The sequence below is a fragment of the Oryza glaberrima genome, chromosome 6, assembly GCF_000147395.1.
Source record: "Oryza glaberrima chromosome 6, OglaRS2, whole genome shotgun sequence".
Classification (NCBI taxonomy): domain Eukaryota; kingdom Viridiplantae; phylum Streptophyta; class Magnoliopsida; order Poales; family Poaceae; genus Oryza; species Oryza glaberrima.
This window is the reverse complement of record NC_068331.1, coordinates 9,148,914-9,165,734: the sequence shown is the minus strand read 5'-3', so window position 1 is coordinate 9,165,734 and position 16,821 is coordinate 9,148,914. Positions and strand designations below refer to the sequence as shown.

General features: G+C 42.6%; 1 protein-coding gene across 2 annotated transcripts; it reads left to right on the top strand.

The window, feature by feature from the left end:
* Nucleotides 1-11,897: 11,897 nt before the first annotated feature.
* LOC127776172 (putative U-box domain-containing protein 42) lies at nt 11,898-16,688 on the top strand. 2 transcript variants are annotated; one of them, XM_052302518.1, is made up of 4 exons: nt 11,898-12,194; nt 12,899-13,997; nt 14,143-14,452; nt 14,796-16,688. In XM_052302518.1, the coding sequence occupies exons 2-4, from the start codon at nt 12,960-12,962 to the stop codon at nt 16,469-16,471; spliced, it is 3,024 nt and encodes a 1,007-aa protein (XP_052158478.1). In that variant the 5' UTR covers nt 11,898-12,194; nt 12,899-12,959; the 3' UTR covers nt 16,472-16,688. The 2 variants fall into 2 exon arrangements, with proteins under 2 accessions (XP_052158478.1, XP_052158477.1); XM_052302517.1 differs by having other exon boundaries at nt 12,894-13,997.
* Nucleotides 16,689-16,821: the final 133 nt, after the last annotated feature.

Genomic DNA, 16,821 nt, shown 5'->3' with positions numbered 1-16,821 from the left:
GGATGGTGGCAGCCAAATGCGATGCGAGAATGAAGACTGATTCTAGCAACGCAAGGAGAATGAGCAGAGGATGTCGGCTACGCGAGGGCAAGTGGAGGATGGTAAGACGCGATGCAAGGACGACGGCCAAACAACAGCAATGCCGCTAGGGCTCGAATCTTGTTCCGGCGCTAGGGTTCGGCCCTAGCAAATCCGGCGGCCCTCTCTCTCACTCTCTCTAAATCTGGGTGAAGCCACTCCAGTAGAAACGGCCTTGGTGTATCCACTCTAGTAGAAACGGCCTTGGTGTATCCCTGGCGGGCAGGCTTAGGCGTAGTTGTGCACAACTGGTGGTAGAGCTCTGTCACGGTTGACTCGACAGTTCTACGCTGATGGTTGAGGCAACAACTAGTCTTCGTTTGTTACGGCGCCGAAACTAGCGAAGCAGGAGGATCCGTGGGTGGTGATCGATGCAGCTATCCCGAAGGTGGTAGCGGCGACCGACAAGGAAAGGGCCACCATCCCTACCAATTCTGCGTTCTACCTTACCTTCGTTGACCCTTGGTTTGACTCCCTCCTCACCATGTGCATGTCTTGGTCCCCAGTCGCTGTCATCTTTCCGCCATCACCGCCGGTCAGTGTTTCCACTAGCGCTATCCATGTGGGTCATCCACTAAAGCAAAGAGATAGGGGCATTAGATTTGTTGTGATGGCATGATTTTAATTACATGAATAATAATAGTAGAATTTAAAATTGTGAAATTTACAGTGACATGAATTCAATTAACCCTTAATTCTTCCCATAGCAGCAACATTTGTTGTAGCCATCAAAGGAATAAGTTCACTTTAGGTCCCTCGTCTTGGTGGCGAGTTTGAATTACATCCTCGAATGACAATACTAGATATAACGCATCTCTCAACTTATAAAATTGATGTACTCGAGGTCCCAGGCAGTATAGTGCCTGATTTTGCCGCCCCACCCCACAATTTGAGCATCTCCTTCCCGTCCCCCAACATCCTCTTATCGGCGGCGAGGAAAGCCAAATCAAGATAGGGAGAACCAAGCAAATATTAGGTTTTTTTTTTCTCGTACCGCCCAGATCTCGTACCACAAAAATTGAACCTGCATAGGAGCAAGAAATCAAGAGAGGAAGATAGATCGGGGCGAGTAGGCCGCCCTATATAGCTCAAAGACATAGGATTTTACTCCCTCCATCCCTAAATGTTTGACGCCGTTGACTTTTTTAAACATATTTAGCCGTTCGTCTTATTCAAAAAAATTTAAGTAATTATTAAAAATTTTTTCTATCATTTGATTCATTGTTAAATATATTTTTATGTATACATATAGTTTTACATATTTCACAAAAGTTTTTGAATAAAATAAATGGTCAAACATGTTTAAAAAAGTTAACGGCGTCAAATATTTAGAGAAGGAGGGAGTATTTGTGCTTGCTTAGCGGCGAAGGATGTAGATGGGAAGCACATGGAAGAAGAGGTGGTCAACGACGAGGTAGGGGAGGAGAAGTGTCAGCTCTGGTGGGCAGCGCAAGTTATCCGAAACCACTGTCCAAATCATCTTGAGATCTTATTTGCACTTGTTCAAAGAGTTGAGAGAAACGCCATATCTAATGTTGCAATTCAGGGACGTATATCAGATTCGGCAACAAATTAAGGGACCTAAAGTGAACTTAATTCATGGCTTAACTCCATCCTGTGCAGTCACGCGCTCGCGTGTGCGGCATCAAGAAAGCCCATGCCGCCGCCTGCCTCTATGAAAACTCAAAAGCGCGGCGTTTTAGGCCTCCTCCTCGACTGCTGTGCTCGGCGAGAAACGAGCACTACCGGTGGTCGCCTGGTCGGTCGGTCGGTGGCGTTGCCTGCGCCGTTGACCGGTTGCTTCTGCCTGCCTGCGCGCTGGCGCCTGGACGCTGGCTGGAGCAGCGGCCACGACCGGACGAGACATGCGAAGCACGCCTTTTTCCCGGCGCCGATGTTTATCGAACGCAAAGGCCAGGGTCTCCACGCACTCAACGGTTGCGAAAGCTGGTGTTGTGTTTGTCTTCCTTCATTTCGTCGTCTTCTTGTCCCATATGCTGCTGTATTGTTGTACGTATGCGCGGTACAGTACGTGCTTGTCTTGTATCGTGTTTGTCTCTCTGTTTCTGACGGTGTCATGGTAGGCGCTAGGCAGACAGGACGACACCCAAGATACATGCAGGATCCCTCCCTCGTGTTCATGCTACTGAAATCTGTTTGTCACAATTATAGCTTCAGCTTCAGACTCTGGTTTCAGACTCTATCTAAAAATAAAACAGAGCAGACTAAAGTGCTATTAAAATAAACTGAATCAAGTGAGCGAGCTTGAGGCTGCTCCGCCACCCCCGTACCAGACATAAATCTTCAAGTTAAATTTAGAGTGGGCAGGGCCGGCCCTGGGGCGGTGCGGGCAGTACGATCGCACTGGGCCTTAAAAAAAGGGGCCTCCAAAATATATATACCCTGATAGACTACTTTGTGCATCAAGAAGATATAGATGAGATTATTATCGACACTATCATCACTAATTTTGAATCTAGAACTGTTAGAAGAAATTGTTTTAAATGATCTAGAGCAATTTCTTTTTGGTATTTTAAACTTATTAGTGTGAAATTCGTTAATGACAATGAGTTTTTAAATATTATCTTGTATTTTTATGGTGAATGGGGGCCTTCATTTTTTGTTCCGCAATGGGCCACCAAAAAGTCAGGGCCGGCCCTGAGAGTGTGTTTAGTTCACGCTAAAATTGGAAGTTTGGTTAAAATTGAAACGATGTGACGGAAAAGTTGGAAGTTTGTGTAGGAAAGTTTTGATGTGATGGAAAAGTTGGAAGTTTGAAGAAAAAGTTTGAAACTAAACTCGGCCTTAGAAGTTAGGCTGTGTTCTGCAGCCTGTATTGGGAAGACATTTTCTGCGCACGGAAAACGGAGCGGTTCATTAGCGTGTGATTAATTAAGTATTAGCTATTTTTTTCAAAAACAGATCAATATGATTTTTTAAGCAACTTTCGTATAGCAACCTTTTAAAAAAACACACCGTTTAGCAGATTAAAAAACGTGCGCACGGAACACGAGGAATGTGAGTTGGGAAAGTTAGAGAAATAACTCAGGTCTTGTTTGTTCCATAAGTCCTAGAGCTAAAAATTAGTTCCAGGGCTAAAACATAAGTCCTCTTTAGTTCTATCATGTTTGTTTGGAGGGACTAAAAGTGACTAAAACCTCATTAAATGACCTATTTAGTAGCACTTCATCCAACACCTACATGCTTCATCCATTCAATAGTAGGTGCGCTATAGGCCTTTAGTCCGAATTAGCACTCCCCAGGGACTTATGGACCTAGGTATTTTAGGGGCTAAAAGGGACTAAAGTGGAGGGACTTATGGATTAGCCCCTCCAAACAAACAGCCCCTTAGCCTTAGAACTCTACCGAACAGACCCTAAGCTATAGTCTAATGTCTATCATAGTGTTTTACCTAGATGTCATGTAGTATCCAATGCCCATGTGGAGGAGAGAGAAACTAAGGCTCCGTTCGTTTCCTCACTTTCCCAACCTCCCTCCCTCGTTTTCCGCGCGCACCCTTTTCAAACTGCTAAACGATACGTTTTTTTTAAATAATTTCTATATAAAAGTTGCTTAAAAATTTATATTAATCCATTTTTTTAAAAAAATTAGCAAATATTTAATTAATCACATAATAATAGATGCTTTGTTTTGCGTGCCGGGAGGAAGGGTTCCCAACCCCTCCTCCCGAACACACCTAATACTAGTAGCCAACTGCACACGAGCTCTAAGAAAGTGAGATCCAATAGTAACACATAGTAAGTCATGGGATTGAGTATTGTGTATGGAAAGAGAGATTTTGTTTAAAATGTATTAGTAAAATAAGTCTATTGCTTGTTGTGTTAATAGTTAACTATTATATGCTCTATTTTTATGTACATTTTTAAAATGATATGACACGATTTATAGTCAACAGTTGCTATGCTATTAAACTTTGACGGAGCTGCTCCAAATCTTAGAGAATCCGGGACGAGTTCCCAAACAAAAAAGGTACGCCGTCGTTCGCTGTGCTCGTCGCCTCGCGCTGGTCCAGTACATTGCGGCGCTGGGCTGGCCGGCGGCGGTAGCTCGTCCTTTGTATTTTTCCCGGTGTCTCCACTCTCCGGCCATCTTCTTCTCCGTCTACTTCCTGTTCTTGTCTCGACTTAATTTGGGTAAACCTGATAATAAAGTACCCTTCGCTCTGTTTCTAGCTAGTCAAATTCGAATGAACGCTTTCAGATAGAGAATTTGCAACGGTCAGCTCCGATCCATGACAAACGAATTTCAGCTCTGTTCAATATATATTTCGCTTCCAATGATCCGATTTATTAGTCAAACTTTTTATAACTTTAACCATCAATTTTATATTGAAACGAGTTTACAAAATCTACTCCCTTTGTTAAAAATATAACCATTTCTATGATTTTTAGCAAAAACTAAGATAGAGAAAAAATGTTATCTTTTAATCGACTTAGTGGTCAAATTGAATTGTTTAAATTACCTTCCTAAGCATATCATTTTAGCTGAAAATATATAGATTCTCGTGTATTAGAATCGGTGCCTAAAAATACTTATGTACTAATATAACTTTTTAATTTATATTTTGAAATGGATGAAGCAATAAATTTATGTCATTATGTTAGTATTTTCTTAAGGCAAATCTATACATACATCTTTTTTTATGAATTAAACTAAGTATTTGGGAAATTCTTAATGGGTCAAAGATTTAAAAGTTTTACCAAATCTTATAGTAACGTCAAATATTTATGAGCGTATAGAGCTTGACACAATGCTGATTTGATTTAACACCAAAACATATGTTGCTAAAATATACTCCATCATTTTATATTATAAGATGTTTTATTAATTTTAAGTCAAACTTCTTTGACTAAATTCATAAAAAGTATATATAGCAATATCTATAACACTAAATTAGTTTTATTAAATCCACCATTTAATATATTTTATAGTATATTTGTTTTGTTTAGAAATGCTGCTAAAAGAATTATAAGCCTGATCAAACTTAAAATTTCTGACTTGAGACAAACCCAAAACATCTAGTAATAAAATACGGAACAGTGAACACTTTGTAATTTCAATAGTACCTCTAGTATTGACTTAATATAGTTGAGGAAACCTTAAAAAAATTGGCAGTGCCAAAATTTATTATAGCATAAATTGACATGTCAATAATATTTTAAAATTACTACCATATTGCGCATGTGTTGCAACAGGTCATTAATCCGTTATTAGTATCATTTTATCATTTTCTGTATATGTATATATCATCTCTTAGTTCCGACATTATTTGTTACTGATATATGAGCCATCTAATTTCAGACAATCATTTTTCCTTTCCACAAAAGTAAATAATTTGTCGTGCAATGACATGTGAGCCCTCTAGCTTCATTTTTTTCCCCTTTTCACAAAAATAAGGAATTGGCGATGAGAGTGGTGATAGATTCGCCACTCATTACCACGATTATTTACTTTTAAAAGAGTACAGACAACATATGAGATCAATTTTCAACTGGATTGTTGAACTTGCACCTACAAATTTTGGAGAAATCGACAAGATTTTACATGGAAATTAAATCTCCTATTCCGCCATAATTGACAAGAGTTCCAGTCCTGCAAAAATCTTTGTTTTGGGTTTTGAAATGTTAACAATATATACTCCGGGCCCTTGGACAGAAAATTTGCTCGATGAGTTAATAAACCACCGACCATTGCATTATTTTCAGATGAAATGGTACGGTTTGAGTCATTTTTGGCGACAAGGCCATTACTTGTACTACTATTCATTCATTCATATTCATGTGTTCCAAACATGCATGCTTTCCGTGCTCCCCAAACATCATTTTAAGATCACATACAGGCACAGTACTCTATTTCTTCGTGACCCCATTAATTCATTAAATATGTCGTGCCAGGGTCTAGAGATTAGATGACCACATAGCTAATTTGATTTCATTTTAAATTCTGTACCGGCCTGCGGTTGATTAGTAGCGTTATGGGCATGTTTAACGCAGCTCCAGCTCCAACTCTTTTAAAGCTGGAACACAATCAATAAGTTTTAACTCCATCTAAAATTAGAGTAGAGCTGAATGAAGCACTCTCGAAAAGTAAACCAGAGAGGTGGGGCTAGGTTAGACCGCTCTATAACTTTACTTCAGACCCAATTACTAGAGTTAAATTTAGAGTTAAATTTAAAAGTTGGAGTACTGCCAAACTATCGCCAAGGTTTGCTATCAGATCATCAATTGCATGTGGTGCCCATGTTCCAACAACGAACAATCATGCCAACGATTTTAATTTGCCCCCAATCAGATTAATTAACTCCTCCGTACGTATCTAGGAGTAGCTACCTATATATCTCCATCGATATATGATGTCTAGTTTATATATAGTACGTGTACACTGCATTTCGAGTTGAGAACTTACACATTAATGTGTGCTTAGACCCTGTCTAGATCCCACGCCAAAATTTTACACCCTATCACATCGAACGTTTGAACATATGCATAAAGTATTAAATATAGGCTAAAAAATAACTAATTGCATAGATTGCGACTAATTTACGAGACGAATCTTTTGAGCCTAATTGCTTCATGATTTGATAATGTGGTGCTACAGAGTAAACATTTGCTAATGACTGATTAATTAGGCTTAATAAATTCGTCTCGCGGTTTACTAATGGATTCTATAATTAGTTTTTATTAGTGCCCAAACACTCCATGCGACACCTTATATAATATCCGATGTGACACGCTAAAACTTTATACCCCTAAATCTAAACACCCCCTTACAGAAATCTGAATGATTCTACCATGCAATTATGCTTTAATTTGTTTATTTTATGGAGATATTAGAATGATTCAACGCTTTTAATTATTTTGAATGATTCTATCAGCTGCTAAGAATGATCTGTGCTGAGTTGTATCAATCTGTGCAAGGTTTAGTGCATTCTAAGCTATAGCATTGTAATGGATGAGCTTGTCTGCACTTGCTGGACAGGGTCAAGATAAGCTTGCCAATTGTATTTCGGAGGCCGGTTTTGCTCTCGAAACAGCTCTATATATTAGGCTTGGAGATATACATTAAGATTTGAGAAATCCAATCCCAAGCAAGAAAACACACACACACACAAAAAAGGCAATTAGCCTCAAACTCGGGGCTGCTGGTTAAACCGTATTGGTCAACTGCAGTAGCTAGGCAACTGGTCAGATCACAAGGTGTCCAGTACTCAGACCGTGGTATGAATTTGCGACCTTTGCGAAAAGGCTCTGACCCTTTCTAAATTTGTACCAAATCTAACAGTCAATAGTAGTCATATTTTTAAAGAACATAGCAGTAATATACTACTTTATATCAACGTAAATTTGCTCTTTACCATTACAAATTTGCTATATTGAATACCATTACTATTCAAATATTTATAGCCATGCCATTATAATACCATTTGTACGTATCATATGTTTTGAATCATTTTTTCTATTGTATTTTTGTATGGATCAAAATACCTGATTTGTACATGCATAGGATCTATGCATTAGTTCCATCTTCTTCCTCCACCCTCCTTTCTCTTCTCCCTTCCCACCTATCTCTACCTTTGACCTCTCTCCTCCTCTCCTCCACTCGTACACAGCCAAAATCACCGAGAGGGCGGATTTATCCATGGCTTCAAAGAGGAAGCCAGTGAAGATGCCGCGGTAGTCAACCTTGTCCTTGCTGCGGATGACAAGGTGCTACTTCAGGAGATTGCCATATTGAGTTTTAACAATTAAATTTTGGTTGCGCCTAATAAGCTAAGAAACAAAAACTTAAATAGTTGAATGATAAGGTAGAAAACTACTGCGTTGCCCATCCATAAATATGTTATTTTTATTTGTAATTTGCTCATATTCTAGTTAAAATAAAAATAGAAGCGTTCATCTTTCGAAGCGCGTTATATATTATACTACCTATATTTTTTAATATATAATGATGGTTAGTTCAATACAAGAAAAGAGCAGAGGGAGTATTATTTTATACTGCGTTAAACAATCGTGATAGCATGCAAATAATCTAGTGTTTTTTTCTTTTTGGATTTTTCAAGTACACATCTGGATGTAGAGGCCTGAATGTTTCTATTATAAAAAAGTGTTGATTTATTTTATTGCAAGTCAAAATATATTTTGAGACAATATAGATATAATTAACAAGTTGATATCATATTGTACTTCTACCACTACCAAGAAGTACAGCTACTGAAGTACTGTTAGTTAAGAATTAACGGCGTAGAATTCTAACACAATGCAAAAGAAATCTCAGCAACATTTTGTTGCCCTAAGAACTGGTACTACCAAGGTGCCCTCGTTCACTAGCTTTCTTAATTAGGAGTAGTAGTACCACCTAACTATATTCAGACCAAGATCTATCAGAAAACTTATTAATGAGCTTCCACTGGACCAGTTCTTGATTATCTTTTTTTTGAGTGATTTAGCAGCTGCAGCCTGAGGCCATCAATGCCTAGACGCCTTCATGATGAGGGAAATGGAGCAGAATTAAAAGATCGAGACGTGATATTGAAGAACTCATGAACTCTATCAGGGTGAGTGACAACTCAAAAATACTGCTATAATTTTGTCTCTACTCGATCTCTAGTAGCTAGCCTTTTCCTTCAACCTCCATCATATTTTCAGGTCAAGGGTAGAGCTAATGATGAATAATGTGCAAACAGTTGATCATGCTGTTTTGGTGCATGACATCTTGCATAAATTTCATAGAAAGGGAAGTGTCGGCTCTCAATTTCAAAGAAAACGTGGACCATTTCCTGCATGGAGTTACAAAATTTCAATAAATCGTTTGTTACTCAATCATTTCCCACTTTTTGAGAGACCACATGTAGGTACTATGACCATATATGATTCTTAAAATTCTCTCCCAAATATAAGCCCGGTTTAGTTTCAAACTTTGAACCCTCAAAATGTCACATCGAACTTTTCTACACACATAAACATTCAATTTTTCTGTCACATCATTCCAATTTCAATCAAACTTCCAATTTTAGCGTAGAACTAAACATACCCATAGTTGCATTGAACCAACTGTCTTATGCAACCACCCCTGCAGCATTACCTTGACCGACTCTAGGCCCAACAGAAGCAAGACCTACGACCGATCAGTAGCAATAACGGTCACAAATAAATAAGGATTTAAAATGTATGTAGCAAACACAACTATATAGTTCACACGTACTCCCTCTGTCCTAAACTTTCTTTGACAGAGGAAGTATGTAACTTCTTAAGCAGTGAGAAGCTTGACGATGAAAAGATTTAGTTGCCTTGGGTAGGGGCGGGCAGCATTAGACTGAACCGAAAAGACCGAGACCGAGAAATTCAGTTAGTAGTTCGGTCCCAGCCATCAAAAGACCAAATTTAACCGAGAAAACCGAATTGTGGCCAAATAGGCCTAGGAGGACCAATAAGCCCAGTAAAACGCTAAACCCTAGAAATCAGCCACCCCATCTCCCGCATCCTTATCCCGTCTTTAGCACCGCATCCATCCATCGTGCATTTGCGCTCAGCCTTCGTCTCCATCGCGCCGCTTCCAGGCTCCACCGTGTCGGCGCCGCCTCCGCCCTCCGCCTCCTCACGATGCGGCGCCAGCAGCAACGACCTTCATTGCGCTGAGCCGCCCTTTCGCCTGGCGTGGCGGAAGAGATCGTGCTCCTTCCGGTGACCCTGCTGTAACTCGACGCTCATGGCTAGCCGCACCACGGTGGCGAAAGAGGCTGTGCCGGAGACCTCGATGACGGAGGCCAGTCGAGGATGAAAGCGGCAGGATCCAAGTCATGGCAATATCGATTTGCTTTGATTTGCTTCCTTTTTTTTGAATCATGCTCTTGGCATCATGTACTTTTTATGCGAGTTGCTTTGATGCATTGATCTTGTATGGAGTATTTATTTTTTTGCTTTTCAAACTTTTGTTATAGTTAGTTCGGTCTATGACCGAGAACGAATTGAACTAACCGAAGACCAAAGTGCTCGTTTTTGAGTTTTCTTGAAGACCGATCGGTCTTGTGATTCTGAAGACCGAATTTTCCAAAAGATCAAGGAACTGAACCGAATTTCTCGGTTAGACGGAATGCCCACCCCTAGCCTTGGACTAGTGGTAAGAACGCATTGAGCAGCTCAATAGTGATTGCAACGAAGGGTGATGGAAATGACGAGGGTGACCTTGTGATCTTTAAGCTTTCCCCCTCCAGTCACAAATATGTGACGATTTGGAATGTGTGCGGTAAACACGGTTAAATTTTAATCATTATTCTCTTTAAATGTTTCGATCTAACTTTTGAAAGTGATATGGTTAGATTTATCTTAAAAATAATTTGAAAATATTATAACTTTCCCATAGTAGCTCTTATAAAATACTACTCCGTATATTGGTAACCATATCATGATCCACACTGTCTCATACATTTGTGTCTGGAAGGAGTAATTGTTCAGTGCAAATAGACCACACTATCTCACATTATACTTTGAGTGTTGTGGATATATATATATTTATATCTATTATAGGTGTAGGAGTAACCGCACCATTCAAATAAAGAGATAAATAAACTCAAAATTTATACAACCAATTAATCAAACAAAATCTTCTACCAGAAATATCTTCTAAGGCTGAGCTCTTTTCTCCACTTTTTCAACTCATTTATCTAGTTTTCCACGCACGCTTTTCAAACTGCTAAACAGTGTATTTTTTGAAAAAAAAATTATACAAAAGTTATTTTAAACAATCATATTAGTCCTATTTTTTTACAAAATAAATAATATTTAATTAATTACTCTCTCCATCTACTTTTTGATAGTCATATTTCTAAATCTAAAAAATTTATTTTTGATAGGCATATTTCAATCCAACAACCTATCATCTTAATGACTTTCTTGGATTTAATACGTGACTCTTTATTTTTCCACACAAGATTGGCTACATGGGCATCGAGAAATATAAATATTAATGAATCGCTTGTTTACGAGGAATGACTAGTAGCATGTTTAAATGGATAATAAGTAGAATTACTTATCGTTGGTCTATATGCTAAGATAAAATATAACTATCAAAAGTAGATGGAGAAAGTATATGTTAATGCATACATTGTTTTGCGTGTGGGAGAGAGACCTCCCAAACACTCAACCTAACCTTCGCATGGGAGTCCCCTAACCCTAAACAGTAGCCCAGGCTCAAAATCTAATACAACAACCAAAAATATATTTTACATCCTCCAGTCTAACCAAACTCAGCCCGAATTGACCGAATATTGCATACCAGCTAGAAACTGGTTGGAAATAGGGAAGAAACCATCAGTTTATACTTTAAAAAAATTTATGACAGTTGGCACATAGCTAACCACCTTCTTTAAACAAAACATCTGCTTAAGCTTGCCGTAAAAAACAATCTTTGGGCCAAGTTTAAAAAAAATTTAAACGCCTAGTCTGTGGTTTGACACATACATTGGTGTGCACTGCAAGTCTTGACTCCTGCAGCTAAGCTAAGCACCATCACTGTAAAAACAAAAAAAAAAGAAAAGAAAAAGAAAAAGTCAACATCTCCCAAGGTAAAACGCCATTAGAAAGGTTGTTGTTAAAAGAAAGGTCGCTTTATCGGTTTATCCATAAATCCAAAGAAAAACGTCGCTTTATTACCGATCTCTAAAGTCTAAAACAGGAGGTTTACATTTTTCAAGAAAAAAAAACACGAAAAAGGATTAGGGAGAGGTTGCTTATAACGATTAATAAACTGACCTCTCTTGACTGGGTCTCCGTGCTGCGCTGCCACTGCGCGTTCTTCCGTAATTCCTCCGTATTTTTTTCTTTCTCCCTCTCTCTCTCTCTTTTGTTCTCGTCTCTTCCTCCCTACGCGAGCGAGGTGGTATTATTCCTCGGCTCGAGCGGTGGTGGGGTGGTGGTGGCGCTGTAAGTTCGAGGAGTGGGAGGCCATGGCGGGGGCGGTGGTGGAGGAGGGGAGAATGCTACCCCGGTCGTAGCGTCTCCGTCCTCTCAGTCTCGGGAGGAGGAGGAGGAGGTTAGAGCGGAAGGTGAGGAGGAGAAGAAGCAGCGGCGAGGTCGAGTTCTTGGAGTTCTTGGATGCAGGTAAGCGTGGGGGAGTTGAGCTTTGCTGTTTGCTGCATCTCTCTTTTGCGGGGGACGAAGCTGGTTTTGCTCGTTTGCTGCTAATTCGTAGCGCTGCCATAAATTTGGGTAGATTTCGTGGGTGTTTTTTTTAAAAGGTGGGTAGTGAGGCTGTGATTCGCAAATTCCTCGGTTCTTGTGCCATTTCTGTTTGTATTTCGTGATTTGGTAAGGCGAGGAATCATGGATTCATGGGGGATCTTTGCGCTAGAGATGGTGAACCCTGCATGAAGTGAGCAAATTTATGGTGGTGGTAGTACGTTTTGCCACTTTGGTTAGATGGAACGGAGAAACGGTGTTGATTTCCAGGTAGAATGTGCAATCAAGCTGTTCTTGATGTACTTTTCCCCCCTTTTGTTATTGGTGTCCTCTATTCAATTTTCCTGGTGATTTTTCACTGTGCAGTAGATAAGATGCTAGTAGTTCTTGGAACAAAGTGTTAAAAATTAGGAATTGGGGGAGGTCAATTTGCTTGTGTAGAACTCAACCCCTTGGGTCAACCTCAGATTGATTGCAGCCAAGGGAGCCTGTATTATTTCTTTATAATTGCACTGTATGAATTTTGGACTGTAGTTGTCATCACAACAGAACAGTCTGTGTGCTATCTGTGTTTTTGGATGCTTTTGCTTGGGTGCCTGATTGACATGTACTCTTGTTCAGCGAAGTGGAGCGCAGGCGAGGAAGGCGTCACTCGTTGAGTCCATAGAGGCCGCGATCTCTGAGCTCATGCCGCCAGAGGCGGCAGCCGATGCCGAGCATGAGAACTTCATGGATGTAGGCAGCCACCTCTACCATGCGCCCCTGGCCACGATGGAGCTGCAGAGAGCGCAGAATTCGACGGTTAATGTGATGCACGTCATGGAGTATCTGGCTGCCAATGTCGACCTCGCTAAGGACCTCGTCATGAGGTGCAGTGCCGTTGCGCAGGAGCTCAAGAACGATGACCTCCTGGGCATGACCGAGGACCTTGACAGTGTCATCAAGAACATTGGGCATGAGCTCAGCAGGATACCTGCTTCAACATTTGGTAGCAGCAGGTTTCCAGATGGCAGAGCAGATGCAAACCTTCAGGTTGCAGGACATCGGCCGCGTTATTGTGACCAGAATTCCCGCGATGGTTACTCTGAGGCCGATATGTCGATAATCCCGGCGAACAGCAGGCCCAGGAGAAGAACATTACACAATAGTGACATGCCAAGGCTGGTGGACTTCCTGCAGGGAATGTACCATGAATCACATGATATTGGTGCACATTCATTCAATTCTCTCCCTGAAGTTGCAGAATATGTCGAGCCATTATATGATTCGTTCTTCTGTCCATTGACAAACAAGGTCATGGTTGATCCAGTGACAACAGAAAGTGGTGTGACATATGATAGGAAAGCCATTGAGGAGTACTTTGAGAAATTTGCTGATGGTTCTGAACCTGTGGTATGCCCTGTGACAAAGATGTCGATGCAAAGCAAGGCACTGAGGAGCAATGTTCCACTGAAGAGCACAATTGCAGAATGGATTATGAGAAATGAAGCCACAAGGGTCAGGATTGCACGAACCGCGCTTTCCATGGCTTCCACGGAAGCAATGTTGCTTGAGGCCATACAAGAGCTGAAGCTGCTGGCCAAGATAAGGAGAAAGAACAGGGAACAGATGCACAAAATTGGGATAACTAAGTTCCTCCCTCGTTTGTTGGAGCACAAGGATGGTCTGATACGCTGTGATTCGCTGGATCTCCTTTGCTTATTGGCTGAGGATGAAACAGGAAAGGTAAGGAAGCCTGAAACGTTTTGACCCTTATCATGTTCAATGTTTTCGCTGGTCTGGTTGTGTGAAACTTATTTAAATGCTGAAAGAATTACCCTGCGTGTTTGTTCAAAACTGAAATTCTTCTTCATGCCTTCATGACATACAGGAAGTCATAGCAAATACCAGAGCCATTACAAGGACAATAAAGCTGCTTTCTAGTAATAGTTCTGATGAAAGACATGCAGCCATCTCCTTCTTGCTAGAGCTTTCAAAATCGGAGTTATTGTTGGAAAACATCGGATCAACTGCTGGAAGCATACTGATGCTTACCACAATGAAATTCAATGATTCAGATGATCCGGTTGCTGCAGAGAAGGCTGGGGAGGTTCTCAAGAACCTGGAGAACTGCCCAAAGAACATTAAGTACATGGCTGAAAGTGGTTACCTGGACCCTCTCCAAAGACATTTAGTGGAAGGTAAAAATTTTGCCTATGCAGAAAGATACATGACTTTCTTTGATGCGTTAATTATCATATATAATATCAAATAAGGAAGTTTATATTGCCAAAAGTCAACATCGTGGACTATTAATAGATAACTTATTTATTTGCGTAAATAGTGTGCTTAACATTTGATCAATCATTTTCTGAATACATGTACTTCAGTACAGGGTGAACATTAAAAAAAAAAACAAGCAGCTATAACTAGATATAGTAATATTGCTCTGATGACTAATATGAAATACACTACTGTGAACTTAAACACCATGACGCTACCATTTGTCCATTATTACCTGACATGAAACACCATGTAAAACAGGGTCTGAAGATGTTCAAATGGAGATGGTGAGCTACCTCGGCGAGCTGGTCCAGAAGCAGGAAATGACCATCAACATTGCTGGGAGTGCTTCAGAGATCCTCATCAAGATGGTGCATAGCGGCAACACTGTGATCCGCAAGGCGGCCCTTGATGTCCTTGTCCAGATCTCCTCAGATGGCCCCAACAGCAAGACTCTCGTCGATGCCGGTGCTGTTCCGGTCATGGTGGAGGAGCTCTTCATCCGCAAGATCGACGACGAGCCTATGGGGTCCAAGACAGAGGCTGCTGCAGTGCTCGCCAACATCGTCGAGTCCGGTCTCGATCCTGACACCATCGTCGTCAACAAGGAAGGCCATGTCATCACTTCAAAGTATTCGGTGTACAACTTCACCCACATGCTCAAGTGCTCCATGCCTGATGATCTCAACCTGAGCATCATACGTGTGCTGCTCGCGCTCACTGCGCTCCCAAAGCCGCTCATGACGGTGGTGTCCGTCATGAAGGAGCAGGACAGCAGCCTGACCGTGATCGAGTTCATGGGCTCGAAGACGGAGGCGTTAGGCATCAGCGCGACGATGCTGCTCATTGCATTGTCTCCTCAGATGGGGCACACCATTGCCGAGAAGCTCTGCAAGGCGCCAGGGCAGCCGGGAAGGCTGGTGAAGAGCATCGGCCAGCCCGGGCGTGTCACCGAACGGCACGCCGTGGCGGCGACGCTGCTGGCGAGGCTGCCGTACCAGAACATCACGCTCAACCTGGCGCTGCTGGAGCAGGGAGCAGTGCCGACGTTGCTGGCCAAGATAGAGGAGATGCAGCGCGGCGAAATGCGAGTGAGCCGCCATGCCAAGACGTACATGGAGGGCCTCGTCGGCGCGCTCGTCCGGATGACGACGACGCTGTACGACCCCGACGTGCTCCTGGCGGCCATGGATCAGAACTTCACGGCGGTGCTCACCGATCTGCTCGTGCGGTCGGCGGGCAGCGACGAGGTGCAGCGGCTCGCGGCGGTCGGCCTCGAGAACCTTAGCCACCAGTCGGTGAACCTCTCGCAGCCGCCATCAGAGGAGCAGCGGCGCCCCAAGAAGAAGAACATCCTCCGGCGCCTGCGCGACGCGCACACCGGGCGGGTGCACGACAACAACCGGAAACCGCCGCCGGCGGCGCAGCAGGGACGCCTCTGCCTGGTGCACCGCGGCGTGTGCTCCCCAGCCACCACGTTCTGCCTGGTGGAGGCCGGCGCGGTGGAGGCCCTCGTCGGCGTCCTCGAGAGCAACGAGAACGGCCGCGTGGTCGACGCCGTGCTGGGCGCGCTCTGCACGCTCATGGACGACGCCGTCGACGTGGAACGCGGCGTGGCCGCGCTCGCCGAGCACGACGCGGCGCGCCACGTCCTGCACGCGCTACGGCAGCACCGCGACGTCTCCGCCGTCGGCGGTGGCGGCGGGGACACCGGCGGCGCGGTGTCGCGGCGCTGCTTCTGGGCCGTGGAGAGGTTCCTGGCGCACGGCGGCGAGCGGTGCGTGCGCGACGTGACGGCGGACCGCGCGCTGCCGAGCGCGCTCGTGAGCGCGTTCCACAAGGGTGACGCCGCGACGAAGCAGGTCGCCGAGAGCGTGCTCCGGAGCCTGCACCGGATGCCGGACTACTCCGCCACCTACGTCTCCGTCGAGTTGTAGCATATCATCTTCATCTTCATCTCCATAGTTTCTTGCCATGTTCTTGGCTGTAACTACTAGAACTACATCATATGGGCTTGGTGTATTTGGTTTGGTCTTGTAACTATACTGAACAAGTTCACAGGGGAAAGAGAAGAAGAAAAGAAAGAACACTGCAGATGCAATGTAACTAGTACATGTTGTTATAGCAGGGGAAGATTATATGCTGTCTTTGACATAGGTAGTAGTTTCTTTTTCTTCATGTATGTATAATTTGTTTCAGAAAGTGTCTTTTGTGGATTGGTGTTTTTGCTTGGAGAAAGAAATATTTGCATATAGATGCAGCGACCTCAGATTGCTTCAGAAACGTG

Bases quoted from the DNA above. Each gene is read 5' to 3' on its own strand.
- LOC127776172 (XM_052302517.1), top strand. The intron at 13,998-14,142 runs GTAAGGAAGCCT...CATGACATACAG, and splicing joins CTGAGGATGAAACAGGAAAG to GAAGTCATAGCAAATACCAG. The intron at 14,453-14,795 runs GTAAAAATTTTG...CATGTAAAACAG, and splicing joins CCAAAGACATTTAGTGGAAG to GGTCTGAAGATGTTCAAATG.